This window comes from Harpegnathos saltator, unplaced genomic scaffold (assembly GCF_003227715.2).
Source record: "Harpegnathos saltator strain DR-91 unplaced genomic scaffold, Hsal_v8.6 scaffold75, whole genome shotgun sequence".
NCBI classification, from domain to species: Eukaryota; Metazoa; Arthropoda; class Insecta; order Hymenoptera; family Formicidae; genus Harpegnathos; species Harpegnathos saltator.
In genome coordinates this window covers 318321-337815 of record NW_020230593.1, presented here as the reverse complement: position 1 = coordinate 337815, position 19495 = coordinate 318321, and the positions used below count along the sequence as shown (strand labels likewise).

At 39.1% G+C, this 19495-nt stretch overlaps 4 protein-coding genes across 5 annotated transcripts; all 4 read right to left on the bottom strand.

Moving 5' to 3' along the window:
- Positions 1-3423: 3423 nt before the first annotated feature.
- Positions 3424-4013, bottom strand: LOC105192553 (odorant receptor 4-like). The gene is made up of 3 exons (XM_025306038.1): positions 3834-4013; positions 3552-3684; positions 3424-3475 (listed from the first exon to the last, which is right to left on the bottom strand). The coding sequence occupies exons 1-3, from the start codon at positions 3974-3976 to the stop codon at positions 3428-3430; spliced, it is 324 nt and encodes a 107-aa protein (XP_025161823.1). The 5' UTR covers positions 3977-4013; the 3' UTR covers positions 3424-3427.
- A 2960-nt stretch (positions 4014-6973) lies between these two features.
- LOC105192546 (odorant receptor 4-like) lies at positions 6974-8177 on the bottom strand. Its single transcript, XM_019845650.2, has 5 exons — positions 8053-8177; positions 7754-7844; positions 7550-7683; positions 7269-7401; positions 6974-7195 (listed from the first exon to the last, which is right to left on the bottom strand). The coding sequence occupies exons 1-5, from the start codon at positions 8133-8135 to the stop codon at positions 7145-7147; spliced, it is 492 nt and encodes a 163-aa protein (XP_019701209.2). The 5' UTR covers positions 8136-8177; the 3' UTR covers positions 6974-7144.
- A 4002-nt stretch (positions 8178-12179) lies between these two features.
- Positions 12180-15332, bottom strand: LOC112590200 (odorant receptor 13a-like). Its single transcript, XM_025306067.1, has 10 exons — positions 15296-15332; positions 14831-15116; positions 14381-14500; positions 14110-14227; positions 13710-13971; positions 13218-13340; positions 12958-13048; positions 12754-12887; positions 12473-12605; positions 12180-12396 (listed from the first exon to the last, which is right to left on the bottom strand). The coding sequence occupies exons 2-10, from the start codon at positions 14972-14974 to the stop codon at positions 12349-12351; spliced, it is 1173 nt and encodes a 390-aa protein (XP_025161852.1). The 5' UTR covers positions 14975-15116; positions 15296-15332; the 3' UTR covers positions 12180-12348.
- Positions 15333-16034: 702 nt separating this feature from the next.
- LOC105192522 (odorant receptor 2a-like) lies at positions 16035-19415 on the bottom strand. 2 transcript variants are annotated; one of them, XM_025306065.1, is made up of 9 exons: positions 19192-19415; positions 18968-19087; positions 18597-18714; positions 18242-18503; positions 17057-17179; positions 16832-16922; positions 16578-16711; positions 16353-16485; positions 16035-16266 (listed from the first exon to the last, which is right to left on the bottom strand). In XM_025306065.1, exons 1-9 carry the CDS (start codon positions 19333-19335, stop codon positions 16219-16221), a joined length of 1173 nt encoding a protein of 390 aa, XP_025161850.1. In that variant the 5' UTR covers positions 19336-19415; the 3' UTR covers positions 16035-16218. The 2 variants fall into 2 exon arrangements, with proteins under 2 accessions (XP_025161850.1, XP_025161851.1); XM_025306066.1 differs by having other exon boundaries at positions 16035-16218.
- Between the last annotated feature and the right edge of the window lie 80 nt (positions 19416-19495).

Sequence of the window (19495 nt, the reverse complement as noted above, 5' to 3'; positions counted from 1 at the left end):
TTCGTACCAGGAACTGTTGTATCTGCAACGTTCCGAAGACGATCGAGTCAAATGCTAAAAGTGTCGAGCGCGAAAGTTGAATATACACACTTTCTTATCGATAATTACTTGCTACCTAGTGATCACTAATTAACACTTGAGCAAACCGAGAGCATAAATCGTGGTCTTACATCTTGTTGTGCGTCTGTAGACTGTGATTTATCAGCCTCTGACCTCCGAAGCTGAAGATGAATAAATGAAATAACTGAGCGCTGACGTAAAGCGTGTATCTCAGTATCTTCAAGAAGTCGGAGCTTTGCGTGATCTTGAGCACGAAAAGCGTCTGTTAGTATCAAGTCGAACGTAACCTTACAATAAATGAACGACGTACATACTTGCAGCAAGGTGACGCTTATTCCTATCGTGCTTAGGAGTAATTGAATTGCGAAAGGTATGGTAAAGATGCTTTCAAGAACTTGCGCGAACCTGCGACGTAAACAAAAGATGAAACATGCTAACAGAATTTTCTCTATCACATATTGTGTCTTTATCTAATTTAACTATTGTATTGAACTGAATATCAGAAACGTCTTCATTTTACTTTGAGTCGATTTCGGAAACATCTGATTACGAAAGTAGAGCCGCTATCGATGAATGTATTAAGCTCGACGGCGCGATATGTACTCACTTCACAGCTTCTTGATGCATACGCACGGAGGAATCGATCTTTCTACGATAAATACTATCCAAGTCAATCTTTGTGTCCTCCATTGTCTTGTTCTGTTTACAAAATAAATACTCGAAACGATATCTGCAAAACGATCCGTGCATGATTGCGCTTGCTTTTTAACCATAAAGTGCAGAATCATACTTTCAATATATTACGGGTTTGCAAGACTTTGTCGGATTGATGATTGATCGTTGATGATTTAATTGACTCAAAAGGTGCATCAATTTGCAGACTTAGAAACGAATAATTGCCTGAAGAAAGTGGCGAGAGATAACAATGGCAGTTAATATTTCAAACCATGACATATATAGTGTTTTGTTATTATCAAGATAAAAAATGTGAGATAAAAAATCCGACGAACGTTCGCAAACCACTCATTATTAAATATATCTCGATGTGCTTGTATTTAGCGTCGTGAATTAAAGTTAAAATTCAAATTCGTTTACCCGAGCACGGCGAATATGTTGCAAATGTGTTCCACGTAAGACATGAACATACAATCGTGTGCGGTTATTCCTACTATGATTATTGCAAACGCCACGAAAGAATGGCACAAAATGTATATAAAATATTCCTTATAATCTACAAAATAGTATCCCGGATACGGTAGTACTATAGGACGAGACTCGTTGAGAGGTAAAACAATGTCGAGCACTTGCGGTATAAGTGACACCGACAAGAATATACACGCACTTACTAAATAGTATACTGCAAAAGACGCGAAACATTTCCAAAATTAGATGACGGTACAGTCAGAATGTAGAATTTAAGTCAGAGATTAAATAGCAAATATCTAAAGTACAAAAAGAAAGAAGCGTAACACTCACTCGGATATATCAAAGAGAATTGTCTGCAATTTTCGGCGTACGACTTCATGATCTCGTACTCTTCAGCACTTTCCAACAGTTTCCAGTCGGCGAAAAAGTGCTCCGTCATTTCTCTAACCTAGCGAAATATTCATTGGCGATACGTCCTCCATTCTCTGATTCTCTAACTAACGCTTGTTTTAACACGCGGGAGTGACAAACTTTTTGATGCAATTCCAAGGAAAACCGTCTATTTGATATTTTTCCAACCAAAAAACATCCAAGTTGGAGTATTAAAATGCAATTACAAGCGATAGGTGTACGGCGGGACGTACTTTGCGAATGTTCACAACGAACGTATACACTTTCATCGAAGCTGAGATCGTAATCAGAAACGACGTCATCGACTCGAATGTACACTGTAGGTCCTGCTTGCACGTGAATGCATATGCGATCTGGAAGTGTTACTTCCATCAATTTCTTTCTTTCAAAAGGATATTCCGTGCAAAGAGATCACGGGAAAAAGCTCATGTAACTGGATAAGAGCCGGATAAAAATTTGAAGACGAGAAGCCGATGTCTCTGTCACCGAGACCGGAAATATTTATCTGAATTGATTCAGCTGTATTAGAAACTCGATCGAGGAAAGCCGAGGCGCAACTGACTCGTGAGTAGAAACCTACCGCGGGAGGTCCTTTCTGTCCTTACAATCGAATCTTGCTCGTGCAGTCGGCGGAAAATTCACTTATCCTAACGGAGTTACCTTGTTTCGCGCATCATTAGATTTACCTGAGGAACGAACAGAGACAGCATGGTCACTGTCAAGAAGCAGAGGCGAAGGATTTTGGCCCTCATGCTCAGAAACGGCCACATACCAGTGAATGATGATAACTTCTTTACGATGCCGTAATAATGATTCCATGTGGCCTCCATCGTTCATCGACAAATACTGCGAGTATCCGATACCGCATGATAAAGCTAAGTGCTAGTCTCGCCCTCCCCCTGGCTCTCTTTTTCTCGTGGTGGCAGAGGTGAATATATAATTCACGTGGGCAAAATGAAGTATAGGGGTGTGCTAGGACACGCAAAGTGTCCGGTATTGCGATCGTGCGTATCGCGATGGTCAGTAAGTACGTACACTTTGACATCTGGTTATTTAAATAATAAGAGGAGAGAGGTCATTACGCGTGCCACTCTGTAGTAGAATTATGTAGTTTTATAATATTCCTCGATATCCTCCTACAAAGGGACGCATATCGCTTAGAGCGAGTTGCAAAAATTGATTTTTCTATTTACGTCGGCAAATTGTTTCCCTTCTTCTTTTTAACTTCCTTTCTTTTTTTGCAGAAATCGACGTCAGGAAGAAGGGAAGGCTGATTTCTGACAGTAAGATATAATAAGCGGTGAGAATGTATCTTTCTTTACTTTAATAAGTGCAATTTCTTCCGCCATTGGATAACTAAATAGTTGCGTGTACAAAATGAAAAAATACACACATAAGCAATACTCAATATTCGCCTACTAACTAACTATCAGCTGATTTCTAACCTTATTCCTTTGGTTGTCTGCAGCAGTGTGCATGTTACTTACCTGTGTTCTTTTCACGATAATCGAGTATTTGGAAGAAATCCTACAAGCGGATACCCAAGTGGTATTGAGTACCAAGGTATCATTATTGGCACCGCTAATCTGGGTGATTATTCAGGACGAAGTGAGCGAACAAGAGTGGAGATTCCACACGTGTAAACTGTATAAATACTATCTATATTACATGACAAAGGTACATTATATAAAACGTAAGCATAGTTCTACAATGATATCGCAATGACACACCAGTCGGTTTTTCACCGATGAGACATCGGTGTCGTCGTGTAACTGCGAGATACACGGAACTGTATCGATCATGAATTACTCTAAAAAGACGCGAGCACCGTGAAGTACGACATCGAAGTCTGCAGAACCTTCGAAGCAAGAGAATTATGTGTCGTTGAAGCAATCTCTAAAGTAACGCTTGCGACAATTCGTGGATTATCTTACCGCGCTGAAGCTCTCCAAGGAGAAGATGTAAACCTTGCCTGCGCTCAAGCATGTAGGCTGCAGACTCCGTATCATCACCATAATAAGGAGCTTCTGAGATTTCTTGGGCGCTTCGTACCAGGAACTGCTGTATCTGCAACGTTCCGAAGTCAAATCGAGTCAAATGCCGAGACTGCCGAGCGCGAAGGTCGAATACATTTTCTTGCCGACCGATAATTATTTGCTATCGAATGATTACTAATTAACACTTAAGTAAACCGGGAACACAAGTCGCGGTCTTACATCTTGTCGCGTGTTTCAAGACTATGATCCATCAGCTTCTGGCCTTCAAAGCTCAGGATGAATAAATGGAACAGCTGACCGCCGACATAAAGCGTGTACCTTAATATCTTCAAGAAGTCGGAACTTTGCGTGATCTTGAGCATGAAAAGTATTAGTTAGTATCAAGGCGAGCATAGCCTTACAATAAACAAATGACGTACATACTTGCAGCAAGGTAACGCTTATGCCTATCGTGCTTAGGAGTAATTGTAATGCGAAAGGTATGGTAAAGATGCTTTCAAGAACTTGCGCGAACCTGCGACGTAAACAAGAGACGACGTGCTAACAGAATTTTCTCTATCGTATTCGGACGTTTCTACGTCTAATTTAATTCTTGCATCAAATTGAATCATCGATAGAGAAAAATTGAATCAGAAACGTCTTCATTTTCCTCCGAGTTGATTTCGGAAACGTCTTACTACGAAAGTAAAGCTACTAACGATGATTGATTTGTTTAGCTCGATACGCGATATGTACTCACTTCAAAGCTTCCTGATGCATACATACAAAGGAAGCGATCTTTTTACGATATATACTATCCAAGTCAGACTTTGTGTCTTCCATTGTCTTGTCCTGATTACAAAATAAATACTCGAAACGATATCTGCAAACGATTCGTGCATGATTGCGTTTGCTTTTTTGAACATAAAATGAAGAGTCACACATTTCAACATATCAGGGGTTTGCTAAATTTTGTTCGATCGTCGATGATTCAATTGATCAAAAGATGCATTAATTTGCAGACGTAGAATCGAATAATTACCTGATTAGGGTGGCAAAAACCTATGAATGACAGTGGCAGCTATTTTAAACCATGACATACATAGTATTTCGTTATTATCAAGACAAAAATGCGGCTATAAATCCAATGAACGTTCGCAAACCTCTCATTATTAAATATACCTCGATGTGCTTGTATTTAGCGTCGTGAATTAAAGTTAAAATTAAAATCCGTTTACCCGATCAGAGCGAATATGTTGCAAACGTGTTCCACATAAGACATGAACATACAATCGTGTGCGACTAGTCCGGCCAGCATTACCTCAAACGCCACGAGGGAATGCCAGAAAATGTATACAAAATATTCCTTATAATCTACAAAGTAGTATCCCGGGTATGGCAGCAGCATAGGACGGGACCCGTTGAGAGGAAAAATAATGTCGAGTATTTGTGGTATAAGCGACACCGACATGAATACACACACACATGCTAAGCAGTATACTGCAAAAGACGCGAAATATTTCCAAAGTTAGATGACGTTAAAGACGTTAAATACAGAATTTAAGTCAGAGATTAAATAAAATAATAAATATCTAAAGTATATATAAGGAAAGAAGCATAAAACACTCACTCGGATATATCAAAGAGAATTGCCTGCAATATTCAGCGTACGACTTCATGATCTCGTACTCTTCGACACTTTCCAACAGTTTCCAGTCGGCAAATAAGTGCTCGGTCATTTCTCTAACCTGGCGAAATATCCGTTAATAGTACATTCTCCATTCTCTGATTCTGTATGCAATACAATACGTGCTAACATGAGGGAAGGCACAGACACTTTTTCACGCAGTTCCAAGGAAAAGCGTCCATTTGATATTTCTCCAAACGGAAAACTTCCAAGTTGGAATATTAAATTGCAATTACACAAGCGATAGGTATGGGGCGAGACGTACTTTGCGAATGTTTACAACGAACGTATACACCTTTAACACAGCTATGCTCGTCAACAGGTACGACGTCATCGACTCGAATATGCACTGTAGGTCGTGCTTGCATGTGGACTGATATGCAATCTGGAAAGCGTATTCGATTTTTTTTCTTTCAACAAGATATTCCTTGCGGAGGTCGCATACGTGCAAAAAGCTCATGTAACTGGTCGAGGACAAAAATTTGGTGACGAAAAACCGATCTCTCTGTTATCGCGACCGGAAACACTTGTCTGAACTGATTCAGCTGTATTGGAAAACCGATCGAGGCACAATTGATTCCTGAGTAGCAATTTTCCGCGGGTGGTCCCTTTCTGTCTCTATAATCGAATTTTGCTCGTGCGGTCAGCGAAAAACTCACTTACCCTACCGAAGTTACTTTATTTCGCACATCATTAGATTTACCTGAGGAACGAACACAGACAGTATGATCACCGTCAGGAAACAGAGGCGAAGGACTTTGGCTCTCACGCTCAGAAACGGCCATATACCAGTGAGTGACGATAACTTCTTGACGATTCCGTAATAATGATTCCATGTGACCTCCATTGTCCACCGAAAAATACTGTACGTATTCGATATTGCATGATGAAGCAAACTGCAAGTTTAGCCCTTCCCTTCGCTCTCTTTTCCTCGTGGTAGCACAGGTGAATACATAATTCATTTGGACGAAATGAAGTACAGGCAAGTGGTGGAACACGCAAAGTGTTAGATATAGCGATCGTGCGTGTCGCAATGATCGAACAACTACAATTTGATATCTAGTTATTTACATAATAGGAAGAGAGTGGTCACTCTGTAGTTATAGTGGCAGAATTATAGTAGCAGAACTAGATATATCCCTCGACATCCTCCTACGCGGAACGCATACCTGTCGTATAGAGCGAGATGCGAAAATTGATTTTTCTGTTTACGTAGAAGAAATGTTTCCGCTCTCCTTTTTATCTTCTTTTCCTTTTTCCACGAAAATTGACATTAAGAAGAGAGGAATTAAGGCTGATTTCTTATAGCAAGATGAAGTGGACGGATATTGTCGCTCTAAGTCATGTAAGATATCTTGAAAAAAGGCTTTCTTTCCTTCTCCTTTAGCGCTTGCGCTTCATACCCCATTTCTGGCCGGTAACCTATTTAAACCTAGCTAACCTAAACTGTCTAAATGCGCCTAGCTTTGACAAATTGATTTTTTTCCGCAAATATTGACGGTCGTGCAAAAGCGAATAAGAGACAATTTTCCCTTCTGGACATTTTTTCCTCGTCCCATCTTCTTGTGTTCACATTGACAAGTCCTTAACTTTTTTGTATCTGAGATACGACGTTTGACTTGAAAATGCTTAGTCATGAAAGTGAAGGCACCTACCACACATTGTCTGCTTCGCCCAACTATATTGTATAGTACACTCGTTTCGGAGCCTTCCAATGTATGTGTATGAGTGAGTACACGGAAAATGACCGAATGATGTAACAATATGCAAAGTAAGAAATATTATTTTATTATTACTACATAAAATGAAGAAAGACGCCTATACATGTATCACTAGCAGGATATCAGTCGCCACTGATTATGAACTAGTAAAAGGATGCGAGCACCGTGAAGTATGACATTGAAGTCTGCAGAACCTTTGAAACAGGAAAATTATGCGTTGGAGCAGTCTCTAAAATAACGCTTGCGACAATTTACAGGTGACTTTACCGCGCTGAAGCTCTGCAAGGAGAAAATGTAGATCTTGCCGGCACTCAAGCATGTCGGCTGCAAACTCCGTAGCATCACCATAACAATAAGCTTCTGCGATTTCATGGGAGCTTCGTACCAAGGACTGTTGTATCTGCAACGTCTCGAAGGCGATCGAGTCAAATGCCGAGAATGTCGAGCACAAAGGTTAAATATACACACTTTCTTGTCGATAATTACTTGCTAACTAGTGATTACTAATTAACACTTGAACAAACCGAGAGCACAAGTCGCGGTCTTACATCTTATCGTGCGTCTGAAGACTGTGATCCATCAGTCTCTGGCCCTCGAAGCTGAAGATGAATAAATGGAACAGTTGAGAGAAGACGTAAAGCATGTACCTCAGTATCTTGAAGAAGTCTGAGCTTTGCGCGACCTTGAGCACAGAAAATGTCTGTTAGTATCGAGTCGAACATAGCCTTACAACAAACGAACGACGTACATACTTGCAGCAAGTTGGCGCTTATTCCTATCGTGTTTATGAATAATTGCACTGTGAAAGGTATGGTAAAGACGCTTTCAAGAATTTGCGCGAACCTGCGATGTAAATAAGGGACAACACACTAACAGAATTTTCTCTACCGCGTATTCGGACGTTTCTTTATCTAATTTAAATCTTGTATCAAACTGAATATCAGAGATGTCTATATTTTTCTTTGAGTCGAGTTTGAAAACATCTGGCTACGAAAGTAAAGCCACTAACGATGATTAATGTGTTCAGCTCGACTGCGCGATATGTACTCACTTCAAAGCTTCCTGATGCATACGCATGAAGGAAGCGATCTTTTTGCGATATATAATATCCAAGTCAGTCTTTGTGTCCTCCATTGTCTTGTCCTGATTACAAAATAAATACTCGAAACGATATCTGCAAACAATCCGTGCATGATTGTGTTTGTTTCTTGAACATAAAACGAAGTCACACTTTAAACATATTAGGGGTTTGCGAGACTTCGTCGATGATTTTATTGTCTCGAAAGATGTATTAATTTGTAGACGTAGAATCGAATAATTGCCCAAAGAGAGCGGCAGAAAGTGATGGATAACAAATAAGCTATTTCAAACTGCGACACACATATGTCGTTGCATTATTATCAAGATAAAAAAAAATACGACTAAAAATTCAACGAATGTTCGCAAACCTCCCATTACTAAATATATCTCGACGTGCTTGTGCTTAACGTGGTGAGGTTAAAGTTAAAATTAAAGTTCGTTTACCCGAGCACAGCAAATATGTTGCAAACGTGTTCCACGTAAGATATGAACATACAATCGTGTGCGACTATTCCGGCCAGGATTATCTCGATCGCCACGAAAGAATGGCAGAAAATGTATAGAAAATATTGCTTATAATCTACAAAGTAGTATCCCGGGTACGGCAGTAGTACAGGACGGGACTCGTTGAGAGGAAAGGCAATGTCGAGTATTTGCGGTATAAGCGACATCGACATGAATATACCTGCACATACTAAGCAGTATACTGCAAAAAATGCGAAATATTTCCAAAGTTAGATGACGTTAAAGTCAGAATATAGAATTTAACTCAGAGATTAAATTAAATAACAAATATCGAAAGTATAAAAGGAAAGAAGCGTAAAACACTCACTCGTATATACCAAAGAGAATTGTCTGATATTTTCGGCGTACGACTTCATGATCTCGTACTCTTCGACACTTTCTAGCAGTTTCCAGTCGGCGAATAAATGTTCCGTCATTTCTCTAACCTGGAAAAATATCCGTTTGATATATCCTTCATTCTCTAATTAACGCTCGTGTTAACACGCGAAAGAGATAAACTTTTCACACAATTCCAAGAAAAAGCGTCCATTTGATATTTCTCCAATCGAAAAATTCCCATGTTGGAATACCAAATTGCAATTATAATATTACGAGCGAGCGAGCATTATGTGTGTGGTGGGACATACTTTGCGAATGTTCAAAACGAACGTATACATTTTCAACACAGCTACGAACGTAAACAGGTACGACGTCATCGACTCGCATGTGCACTGTAGGTCCTTGCACGTGAACTGATACGCGATCTGGAAGCGTCATCGATTTTTTTCTTTTAACAGAATATTCCTTGCAGAGAGATCGCATATAGCAGAAAAGCTCATGTAACTGTATAGGGGCCGCACAAAAAATTTGTTGATGAGGAATCGATATTTCTGTTACCACAACCGGAAAAACTTGTCTGAACTGATTCACCTTCACTGGAAACCCAATCGAGGGTAACCGAGAGCGCAATTGAAACTCACGAGTAGAAATCTTAAGCGAAAGGTCCCTTTCTATCTCTACAATTGAATCTTGCTCGTACAGTTGACGGAAAATTCACTTACCCTAACGGAGTTACCTTGTTTCGCACATCAATAGATTTACCTGAGGGACGAACACAGACAGCATGATCAGCGTCAAGGAGCATAAACGAAGGTTTTTCGCCCTTACGTTCAGAAACGGCCATATACCACTGAATGATGATAACTTCTTCATGAAGCCGTAATAATGATTCCATGTGACCTCCATTGTTCACCGAAAAATACTGCATGTATCAGGTATCGCATGATGAAGCAAAGTGCAAGTCTCGCCCTCCCCCTTGCTCTCTTCTTTTCGTGGTGGTAGAGGTGAATATATAATTCACGTGACCGAAATGAGGTATAGGCGAATGCAACACGCAAAGTGTCCGGTATAGCGATCGTGTATATCGCAATGATCGGCAAGTACGTACACTTTGACATCTGGTTATTTAAATAATAAGAGGAGAGAGGTCGTTACGTGTGCCACTCTGTAGTGAATTATGTAGTTTTATAATATTCCTCGACATCCCTCTACGAAGGACGCATATCGCTTAAAGCGAGTTGCGAAAATTGATTTTTCTATTCACGTCGGCAACTTGTTTCGCCTCTTCTTTTTAACTTGCTTTCTTTTTATGCAGAAGTCGACGTCAGGAAGAAGGGAAGGCTGATTTCTGATAATAAAATGTAGTGGACGGTGAGAGAGTATTTTTCTTTACTTTGATAAGTGCAATTTTTTCGTCATGAGATAACTGAGTAGTTGGGTGTTCGAAATAAAAAAAATATACACACAAGCAATACTCATCTACCGTCCGTCATTGATTCTCAGCTGATTTCAAAAGGCACACTGTGACTATTATACGCGAAACTGCGAGTTCAAACAAGGTGAGATATTCATATCTCAGCAATGGCTGAACCGATCGAGGTCTTTTTAGTCCCAATCGATTCGGCTTTAAAAAATAGGAAGCAAAATGTTCCTGTGATTTTTGTGTACGTTGTCTCTAAGTGGTGGAGGTATTTTAAGATAAAGTCCGAATCACGGAAAATTTCGATTCAGTAAAAAAGTAAGAAACTTCGGACGCACAGGAGTGGGGATACGCGTGTATCACGTTTTTCCGACACCAGCAGCTAAATTCTGTAACTCGTTATTGGAGTTAACGACACTTTCGTTATCGTTGCGCAGCTTTTGTACACCGTAGAAAAGCTGAGCAACGATAACGAAAGTGTCGTTAACTCCAATAACGAGTTACAGAATCCAGCTGCAGGGGCGCTATGGGAGCGCTGAAGAAGCAGACAGCAGCGAATGCGAGCGAGTAAGCGAGAGATATGCTAGAATACAGTATAGGAAAAAATATGCGAGAGAGATAGAGAGGGGGGGGTGAGGGGGAGTGACAGAGAGAGAGAGGAGTGAGAGAGAGAAGAGCGAGAGAGAGGAGTGAGAGAGAGAGAGAGGAGCGAGAGAGAGAGAGAGGAGCGAGAGAGAGAGAGAGAGAGAGAGAGAGAGAGAGAGAGAGAGAGAGAGAGAGAGAGAGAGAGAGAGAGATAGGAGATGGAGGGGGTAAGGGGAAGAGAGAGGGAGAGGGAAATGAAAGGGTGAGAGGGGAGAGTGAGAGAGGGAATGTCTAAAGATAATGTATAACATAAGTTTTTACAAGTAAAACTTATATTAAACTTACCTTTTTAAACAAAAAGGTAAAAAAAAGGCGCCAAGTACGAGCGCAGTACACGTATTGTGTTATTTTTAGAAATTTCAAACTCAAATTATTTTTTTAGGGTATATATGTGTACATAAGTTTTTACAAGTAAAACTTATAACTATAATAAAACTCTACAACATTATTCTACTGTACAAAAGAAGTGATATATTAGAACAGTAGCGCCAACTGAGAAACCTAACATATATATATGTATATATATATATGATTATTGTATATTTAATATTTTTAGAAATCTCAAATTCTAATTATTTCCTTTTTTAAGATATATATTATGTACATAACATAAGTTCCTACAAGTAAAACTTATCAAATTATTTTTCTTTTAAGATATATATGTACATAAGCTGTTACAAGTAAAAATTATATCGGGTTATGAAAATTTAACACGTTTATCAATAGTGTCCAATATTAAAAAAATATTAAAAAATATTATTAAATATTAATTAATATTAAAAATATTAAAATATTAAAAAATATTAATATTAAAATATTAAAAATATTAAAAAAAATATCTTTTTAAAGGTTATTGTTATTCAAGGAAAACCTAGCTACAAAAAATGTCCATAACATAAACTTTTACAAGTAAAATTTATCATTATTTATTAGAATACTGAGTTATATGGTTATTTTACTTGTTATTATAACAAATTAATTATTATAACAATGCAATAAAAAATATTGAGCAGTGTGCGCGTTAGTCTCTTGGGTTATTTTCACGACTACTGGGAATCTGAATGAAATCCTACAAGCGGATACCCAAGTGGTTGATGGTATTGAATATCAGGATACCAGATGTTAGCACCGCCAATTTGGCAGATTTTTCAGGACGAAGTGTGCGACTAAGAGTGGAGATTCCATACATGTAAACTGAATAAATACTACCTTTATTACATGACAAAAGTACATTATATAAAACGTAAGCATATTTCTACAATGGTATCGCAATGACACACAAGTCGGTTTTTCACGATGAGACATCGGTGTCGTCGTGTAACTGTGAGATACACGGAACTGTATCGATCACGAGTTACTCTAAAAAGACGCGAGCACCGTGAAGTACGACATCGAAGTCTGTAAAACCTTCGAAAGAAGAGAATTATGTGTCGTTGAAGCAATCTCTAAAGTAACTCTTGCGACAATTCGTAGATGACCTTACCATGCTGAAGCTCTCCAAGGAGAAGATGTAAACCTTGCCCGCGCTCAAGCATGTAGGCTGCAGACTTCGTATCATCACCATAATAAGGAGCTTCTGTGATTTCATGGGCGCTTCGTACCAGGTACTGCTGTATCTGCAACGTTGTGACGGCGAGTCAAATGTTAAGAATGTCGAACGCGAGAGTCGAATACACACGCTTTCTTGTCGACCGATAATTACTTGCTACCGAGTGATTACTAATTAACACTTGAGCAAACTGAGAGCATAAGTCGCGGTCTTACATCTTGTCGCGCGTCTGATAACTGTGATCCATCAACTTCTGGCCCTCAAAGCTGAGGACAAATAAATGGAACAACTGACCGCCAACGTAAAGCGCGTACCTCAATATCTTCAAGAAGTTGGAGCTTTGCGTGATCTTGAGAATGGAAAGTGTTTGTCAGGATCAAATCGAACATAGCCTTACAATAAACGAACGACGTACATACTTGCAACAAGGTGATGCTCATTCCTATCGTGCCTACGAGTAATTGTATTGCGAAAGGTATGGTAAAGATGCTTTCAAGAACTTGCGCGAACCTGCGACATAAATAAGGGACGACATGCCAACAGAATTTTAACCCTATTGAACTGAATATCAGAATCGTCTTTATCTTTTTTTGAGTCGAGTTCGGAAACTTTAGACTACGAAAGTAAAGCCACTATCGATTATTGATGTGTTCAGCTCGACTATGCGGAATGTACTTACTTCAAAGCTTCCTGTTGCATACGCACGAAGGAAGCGATCTTCTTACGATATATACTATCCAAGTCAGCCTTTGTGTTCTCTATTATCTTGTCCTGATTACAAAATAAATACTCGAAACGATATCTGCAAACGATCCGTGCATGATTGCGCTTGCTTTTTGAACATAAAATGAAGAGTCATACTTTCAACGTATTAGGGGTTTGCATGACTTCGTTGGATCGTCAATGATTTAATTGACACAAAAGATACGTCAATTTGCAGACGTAAAATCGAATAATTGCTCGAAGAGAGTGGCAAAAAATTATAAGTAACAAGAGCATTTATTTCAAACCTTGATAACATATATAGTCTTTTGTTATTATCAAGATAAAAGATGTGGTTAAAAATGCAACGAACGTGTTCGCAAACCTCTCATTACTAAATATATCTCGACATGTGTTTAACATAGTGTGATTAAAGTTAAAATTAAATTTGAAATTAAAATTCGTTTACCCGAGCACGGCGAATATGTTGCAAATGTGTTCCACATAAGACATGAACATACAATCGTGTGCAACTATTCCGGCCAAGATTATCTCGAACGCCACGAGAGAATGCCAGAAAATGTATACAAAATATTCCTTATAATCTACGAAATAGTATCCCGGATATGGCAGTAGTATAGGACGGGACTCGTTGAGAGGTATAATAACGTCGAGTATTTGTGGTATAAGTGACACCGACATGAATACACACACACATGCTAAGCAGTATACTGCAAAAGACGCGAAATATTTCCAAAGTTAGATGACGTTAAAGACGTTAAATACAGAATTTAAGTCAGAGATTAAATAAAATAATAAATATCTAAAGTATATAAATGTATATAAGGAAAGAAGCATAAAACACTCACTCGGATATATCAAAGAGAATTGTCTGCAATTTTCGGCGTACGACTTCATAATTTCGTATTCCTGGACACTTTCCAACAGTTTCCAGTCGGCGTATAAATGCTTTGTCATTTCTCTAATCTGGCGAAATATCCGTCAACGGTACATTCTCCATTTTCGGATTCTCTAACCGACGCTCGTGCTAATACGCGGGAGAGGCCGTGCGAACACCCGGAGTATTTGCAAGTCGGAGTTAAATTTCAATTACACGAGCGATAAGTGTGCGGAACGTACCTTGCGAATGTTCACAACGAACGTATACACCTTCAACGCAGCTATGCTCGTCAACAGGTACGACGTCATCGACTCGAATATACACTGTAGGTTCTGCTTGCACGTAAATTGATACGCGATCTGGAAGTGTCATCGATTTTTTTCCTTCAACATGATATACCTTGGGGAGAGATCGCATACAAGGAAAAAGCTCATGTAATTGATTAGGGGCTGGGTCAATATTTGGTGACGAGAATGTCTTTGTTATCGCGATCGAAATATTTGTCTAAACTCAGTCACCTATGCTGGAAACCCGATCGAGGATAACCGAGAGCGCAATTGTCTCGTGAATAGAAGCCTCCCGCGTAAGATCTTTTTCTGTTTCTGTACAATTGAATCTTGCTGGCACAGTCGGCGAAAAATTCTCTTACTCTAACGGAGTTACCTTGTTTCGCATATCAATAGATTTACCTGAGGAACGAACAGAGACAGCATGGTCACCGTCAGGAAGCAGAGGCGAAAGATTTTGGCCCTCATGCTCATAAACGGCCATATACCAGTGAATGATGATAACTTCCTTACTGTGCCGTAATAATGATTCCATGTGACCTCCATTGTTCACCGATAGATACTGCGAGTATCCAATATCGCATGATGAAGCAAAGTGCAAGTCTCGCCTTCCCCCTCGCTCTCTTTTTCTTGCGGTGGCAGAGGTGAATACATAATTCACGTGGATGAAATGAAATACAAGCGACTGCTGCAACATGCAAAGTGTCCACTATAACGATCATGCGAATTGCAATGATCGACAAGTACACTTTGACATCTGATTATTTACATAATAAGAGGAGAGTCGTCGGTCTGTAGTGTTATAATATTATAGTAGCAGAAGTAGATTCGTAATACCCCCGACATCCCTCTACGCGGAAAGCATACCTGTCGCTCAGAGCGAGTTGCGGAAGTTGATTTCTTTATCTACGTTGATGAAGTATTTCCTCTCCTCTTTTTTATTTTCCTTCCCTTTCTTGCGAAAGTCGACATCAGAAAGAGGGAAAGGCTGATTTTTGGTAATAAGATGTAGTGGATGTTGCCGCTCTAAGAGCTCATGAGTAACACCTTGAAAACAAACTTTCTTTCTTTCTGTCTTAGCGTTCGTGATTCATACTCCATTTCTGTCCGAAAACATAGCTACCTAAATTTGCCTAGTTTTGACAAATTGATTGTTTCTCGCTAATATTGACGACCGTGCGAGAACGAGTAAGGCAATTTTCTCTTCTGGCCACTTTTTGCTTGCGGTAACGCAAAAGGGTGAGTGCATCTCTCTTTACTTTGATAAACACAATTTCTTTTGTCATCAGATAATTGGGTGTGCGAAATGAAAAAAATATACACACAAGCAATACTCGATAAATACTCACTTACCGTCCGTATTTTGATATTTGAAATCAGCCCAGCTGATTTTTAATCCTACTCTTCGTTTCTCTGCAGCAATGTGCAGACCAATCACCTGGGTTGTTTTCACGACGATCGGATATCTGAAAGAAATCCTACCAGCGGATTTCCAAGTGGTACCAAATATCAGAATACTGTTATTGGTACCAGATGTTAGCACCGCTAATTTGGTAAATTATTCAGGACGAAGAGAGCGACCAAGAGTGGATATTCTACAAGAGTAAACTGTACAAATACTACCTATATTACACGACAAAGGTACATTATAGGTACATTAAAGGTACATTATACAAAACGTAAGCATAATTCTACAACAGTGTCGTACACCAGTCGATATTTCTCGGTGAGACGTCAATGTCGTCGTGTAACGGCGAGATATACGGAACACTGGTATATCACGAGTCACTCTAAAAAGACGCGAGAACTGTAAAGTACGACATCGAGGTTTGTAGAACCTTTAAAAACAGGAGAAGGGCTCCGCGTCATTAAAAGGATTTTGCGGAGACGAGAAGCAACGTCTTTGCAATAATCGTAATTTTACCATGGCGAAGTTTTCCAGCGAGAAAACGTATAACTTAGCAGCGCTAAAGAAAGTCGGTCGGTATGTTTTCATCATCACTAACATGAGCAGCTTTCGCATCTTTATGGGCAATTTGTACCAAGGGCTATTGTATCTACAACAACTCCAAGTTACGACATTTGAATATCCGCAAAATGACAGAAATCGGATAGGTAACTAAATAGTGTAAATGATCGCCTTTCTTACATCTTATCGCATATCTGAATACTATTGTCTAACAGCTTCTGTCCTTGGAAATTCAGGCAGAACAGATGAATCAGTTGACCAATGACGTACAATATGTACCTGAACACCGTCAATAGATTGGACTCGACCGTAATCTCCAGCGCGTAAAACATAAAATTGTAAATTTAGATGAGTGATTAAAAGAATTGAAAAAACAATAAGAAAGACGTAAGCGATTTTATCCGACGTCATTTTGTAATAAACGTTTAACACACTTGCTGTAAGGTAATGCTGAGCCCTATTGTGGCTATGACAATTTGTAGTCCGAAAGGCTTGGTAAAAGTATTTTCGAGAAGTTGCGCTAATCTGCGGCAAATATAAGCGTGAAAATACCATCGGAAATCCAATTTTACTTTTCTTTCTTGAAATTTATGTTTTCGAAATATTTTCCTTTTTCGCTTCAAAGCGCATGATATTTCTCGTTGGCACTATGTACTCACCGTAGGGTTTCACGGTGTGTTTGCACCAAGTACGTGAACCTCGCATGATATTTCTCGTTAAAATCATCGCTCGTATCTTTTATCATTTCATTGCATTCATAAAACAAGTATTTAAAGCGGTATCTGCAAGCAGCAGTATACAGAAGCATACAGAGGCGCCTAGCTTATGCACTAGATAAATTATATAAATTTCTTAAGGGGATTGGAGGGTCAGATTACTGAAACATCGTGCTTGTTTTTGATAATACTTTATGACGAATTGAATAAATGTGCAAGAATGAAAAGTTTAGATATATTTATATAACATATGAAGAATAGAAAAATTTTGTTTATTAACAAATATTCATATAAATATAGGTCCACTTAAATTTTAAACGTGTTTTTCTCGAAATTTTATTGTTCACTTTTTTCCAATAATTTCTCCGAAACTGAGCTTCGTAACGATTTGAGATTTTAAAGCAATAATATTTGTTCATCTGGCTCTCAGATGAACCATGGATAATTATGTCAAAATATTTCATTTCGAGATATTAATTTTTTTATTGTGAAAGAACTGAAAAATTTGGATTTTTTCCTGATAATAGCTGCCTTTTTGTTAATTTTGTTTGATTGTTTTGTAGTGGTTCACCGGATAATGATAAGCCTCCTCAAGATTTCTAGCTAAAATTCGCTCTGATCGGACCATCGAGAGCCGAGATATTATTGCAAAAATGACAACTTGAAAAAAAAAAGGAGAGTATATTTCAGCTATATATATCGTATATTTATATGAGTATTTGTTAATAAACAAAATTTTTCTACTCTTCATATGTTGTATAAATATACCTAAAATTTTCATTCTTGCACATTTATTCAGTTTGTCACAAAATATTATCAAAAACAAGCACGATTTTTCAGTAATCTGATTCTCCAGTCCTCTTAATTACAGCACATTGATCGCGTAACGCTATTCCTTCTTAAAAATTATGCTAGAAACTTGTCGGAGCATGAGTTTCCGCGATGACGCTCGATGACAACGCGATGGCTAGCGATTGTGAAGCATGACAGAAAAGAGCATAGCCCAAGACCTTTCGATCTTCGACAAGGAATGACGCGATAAATAATTGCGGTTTAAAAACGTCTGATATAGATATTGGAAATATACAAATCTCAAAACATTGATTCGTGCCCGAACTCCGTCCTTACCCGGTCACAGCGAACATGCTGCAAATGTGTTGGACGTAACTCACGAACATGCAATCATGGGAGATTACTCCTACCAATACTATTTTCCACCCCAACAGCGCATGTATGAAAATGTATATAAAATATTTCTTCTCGTCTACGAAGTAATACGCTGGATGCGGCGATAACATGGGTCGAGATTCGTTGAGAGGTAAAATAACATCGAGTATGAACGGTACTAAGCAGACACACATCAATATATACAGCCCTATGACACAGTACACTGCAAGACACCAAGATTATTTCGCGAGGAGAGAAACGCGGAGCTGACGCATACCGAAAGCAGATCATCTCTCCGTGGCTTTTATGATCTTACCTGAATATATTAAGGAGTACAGTCTGGTATGGTTGGCGTACGATTTCATGATCTCTTGTTCCTCGGAATTTTCCACCATTTTCCAGTCGACGTACAAATGTTCGGTGAGTATTTTCAACTGACAAACAGCCGATTAACGGCACACTTTTTTACGAGCTAACGAAATAGTACCCCGCCCCGCCCGTCCCCGTAGGTGTGGCAAAGACGTTTGACAAAGATACAAGAAATAACGAAAAGGAAAAATGATCTTGGTAGTCTCCGACTTAGAATGCAAATTCTCCAAAACGAAAAGCAAAACCTAGTGCATCTTTCGGTACAGTGTGCAGCTATTTCGTGATCGTGATACGGTAATCGTGTGTTGTCGAACGTACTTCATGAATGTTGAGCTGAAATGTATACACCTTCACTAAAATCACTAACGACAACAGATACCCCAACGTCGACGTCAATGTGCACTGTATGTCTCCCTTGCATCTGTATTGAAATGCTAGCTGCAAAATTGATCTTTTGATTTAAAAAATGCCAGCCAACACGCGCGATCACTTGTAATCTCTCACACACGCACACACTCTCTGGTTCCCCTTTTTCCATTTACCTGCGGAATGACTATAGTAACCATGATCGCCGTCAGCACGGAGATGCGGAATATTCTTGTTCGTCTTTCCAGATGCGGCCACATGCCGCATACTAGCGATAACTTATAAGCGACCCCGTAATAATGATTCCAGATATTATCCATAGTTTACGAAGAAGTACCGCACTTGTGGTGACGCACGAAGAAATGAAGCTCGAATACCCCGTAAGGGCTGAATAAATGATTCACGTAGACAAAGTATATGCGAACGCTATATGTACGTATACGAAGCCCTGCGTACTTCGTAATCGCACGCGTCACTTCT

Excerpts from the sequence above, each read along its gene's own strand:
- LOC105192553 (XM_025306038.1), bottom strand. The coding sequence starts at position 3,976 with ATGCTCAAGATCACGCAAAGTTCCGACTTCTTGAAGATATTAAGGTAC. Across the intron at positions 3,685-3,833 it reads CTTGAAACACGCGACAAGAT|ATACAGCAGTTCCTGGTACG; the intron begins GTAAGACCGCGA and ends GGAACGTTGCAG. Across the intron at positions 3,476-3,551 it reads CCTTGGAGAGCTTCAGCGCG|GTTCTGCAGACTTCGATGTC; the intron begins GTAAGATAATCC and ends CTTGCTTCGAAG.
- LOC105192546 (XM_019845650.2), bottom strand. The coding sequence starts at position 8,135 with ATGGAGGACACAAAGACTGACTTGGATATTATATATCGCAAAAAGATC. Across the intron at positions 7,845-8,052 it reads ATGCATCAGGAAGCTTTGAA|GTTCGCGCAAATTCTTGAAA; the intron begins GTGAGTACATAT and ends TTTACATCGCAG. Across the intron at positions 7,196-7,268 it reads CCTTGCAGAGCTTCAGCGCG|GTTCTGCAGACTTCAATGTC; the intron begins GTAAAGTCACCT and ends CCTGTTTCAAAG.
- LOC112590200 (XM_025306067.1), bottom strand. The coding sequence starts at position 14,974 with ATGGAGGTCACATGGAATCATTATTACGGCACAGTAAGGAAGTTATCA. Across the intron at positions 13,972-14,109 it reads ATTCTCTTTGATATATCCGA|TATACTGCTTAGCATGTGTG; the intron begins GTGAGTGTTTTA and ends CGTCTTTTGCAG. Across the intron at positions 12,397-12,472 it reads CCTTGGAGAGCTTCAGCATG|GTTTTACAGACTTCGATGTC; the intron begins GTAAGGTCATCT and ends CTTCTTTCGAAG.
- LOC105192522 (XM_025306065.1), bottom strand. The coding sequence starts at position 19,335 with ATGGATAATATCTGGAATCATTATTACGGGGTCGCTTATAAGTTATCG. Across the intron at positions 16,923-17,056 it reads ACACACCGTGAAACCCTACG|ATTAGCGCAACTTCTCGAAA; the intron begins GTGAGTACATAG and ends TATTTGCCGCAG. Across the intron at positions 16,486-16,577 it reads ATTCAGATATGCGATAAGAT|ATACAATAGCCCTTGGTACA; the intron begins GTAAGAAAGGCG and ends GAGTTGTTGTAG.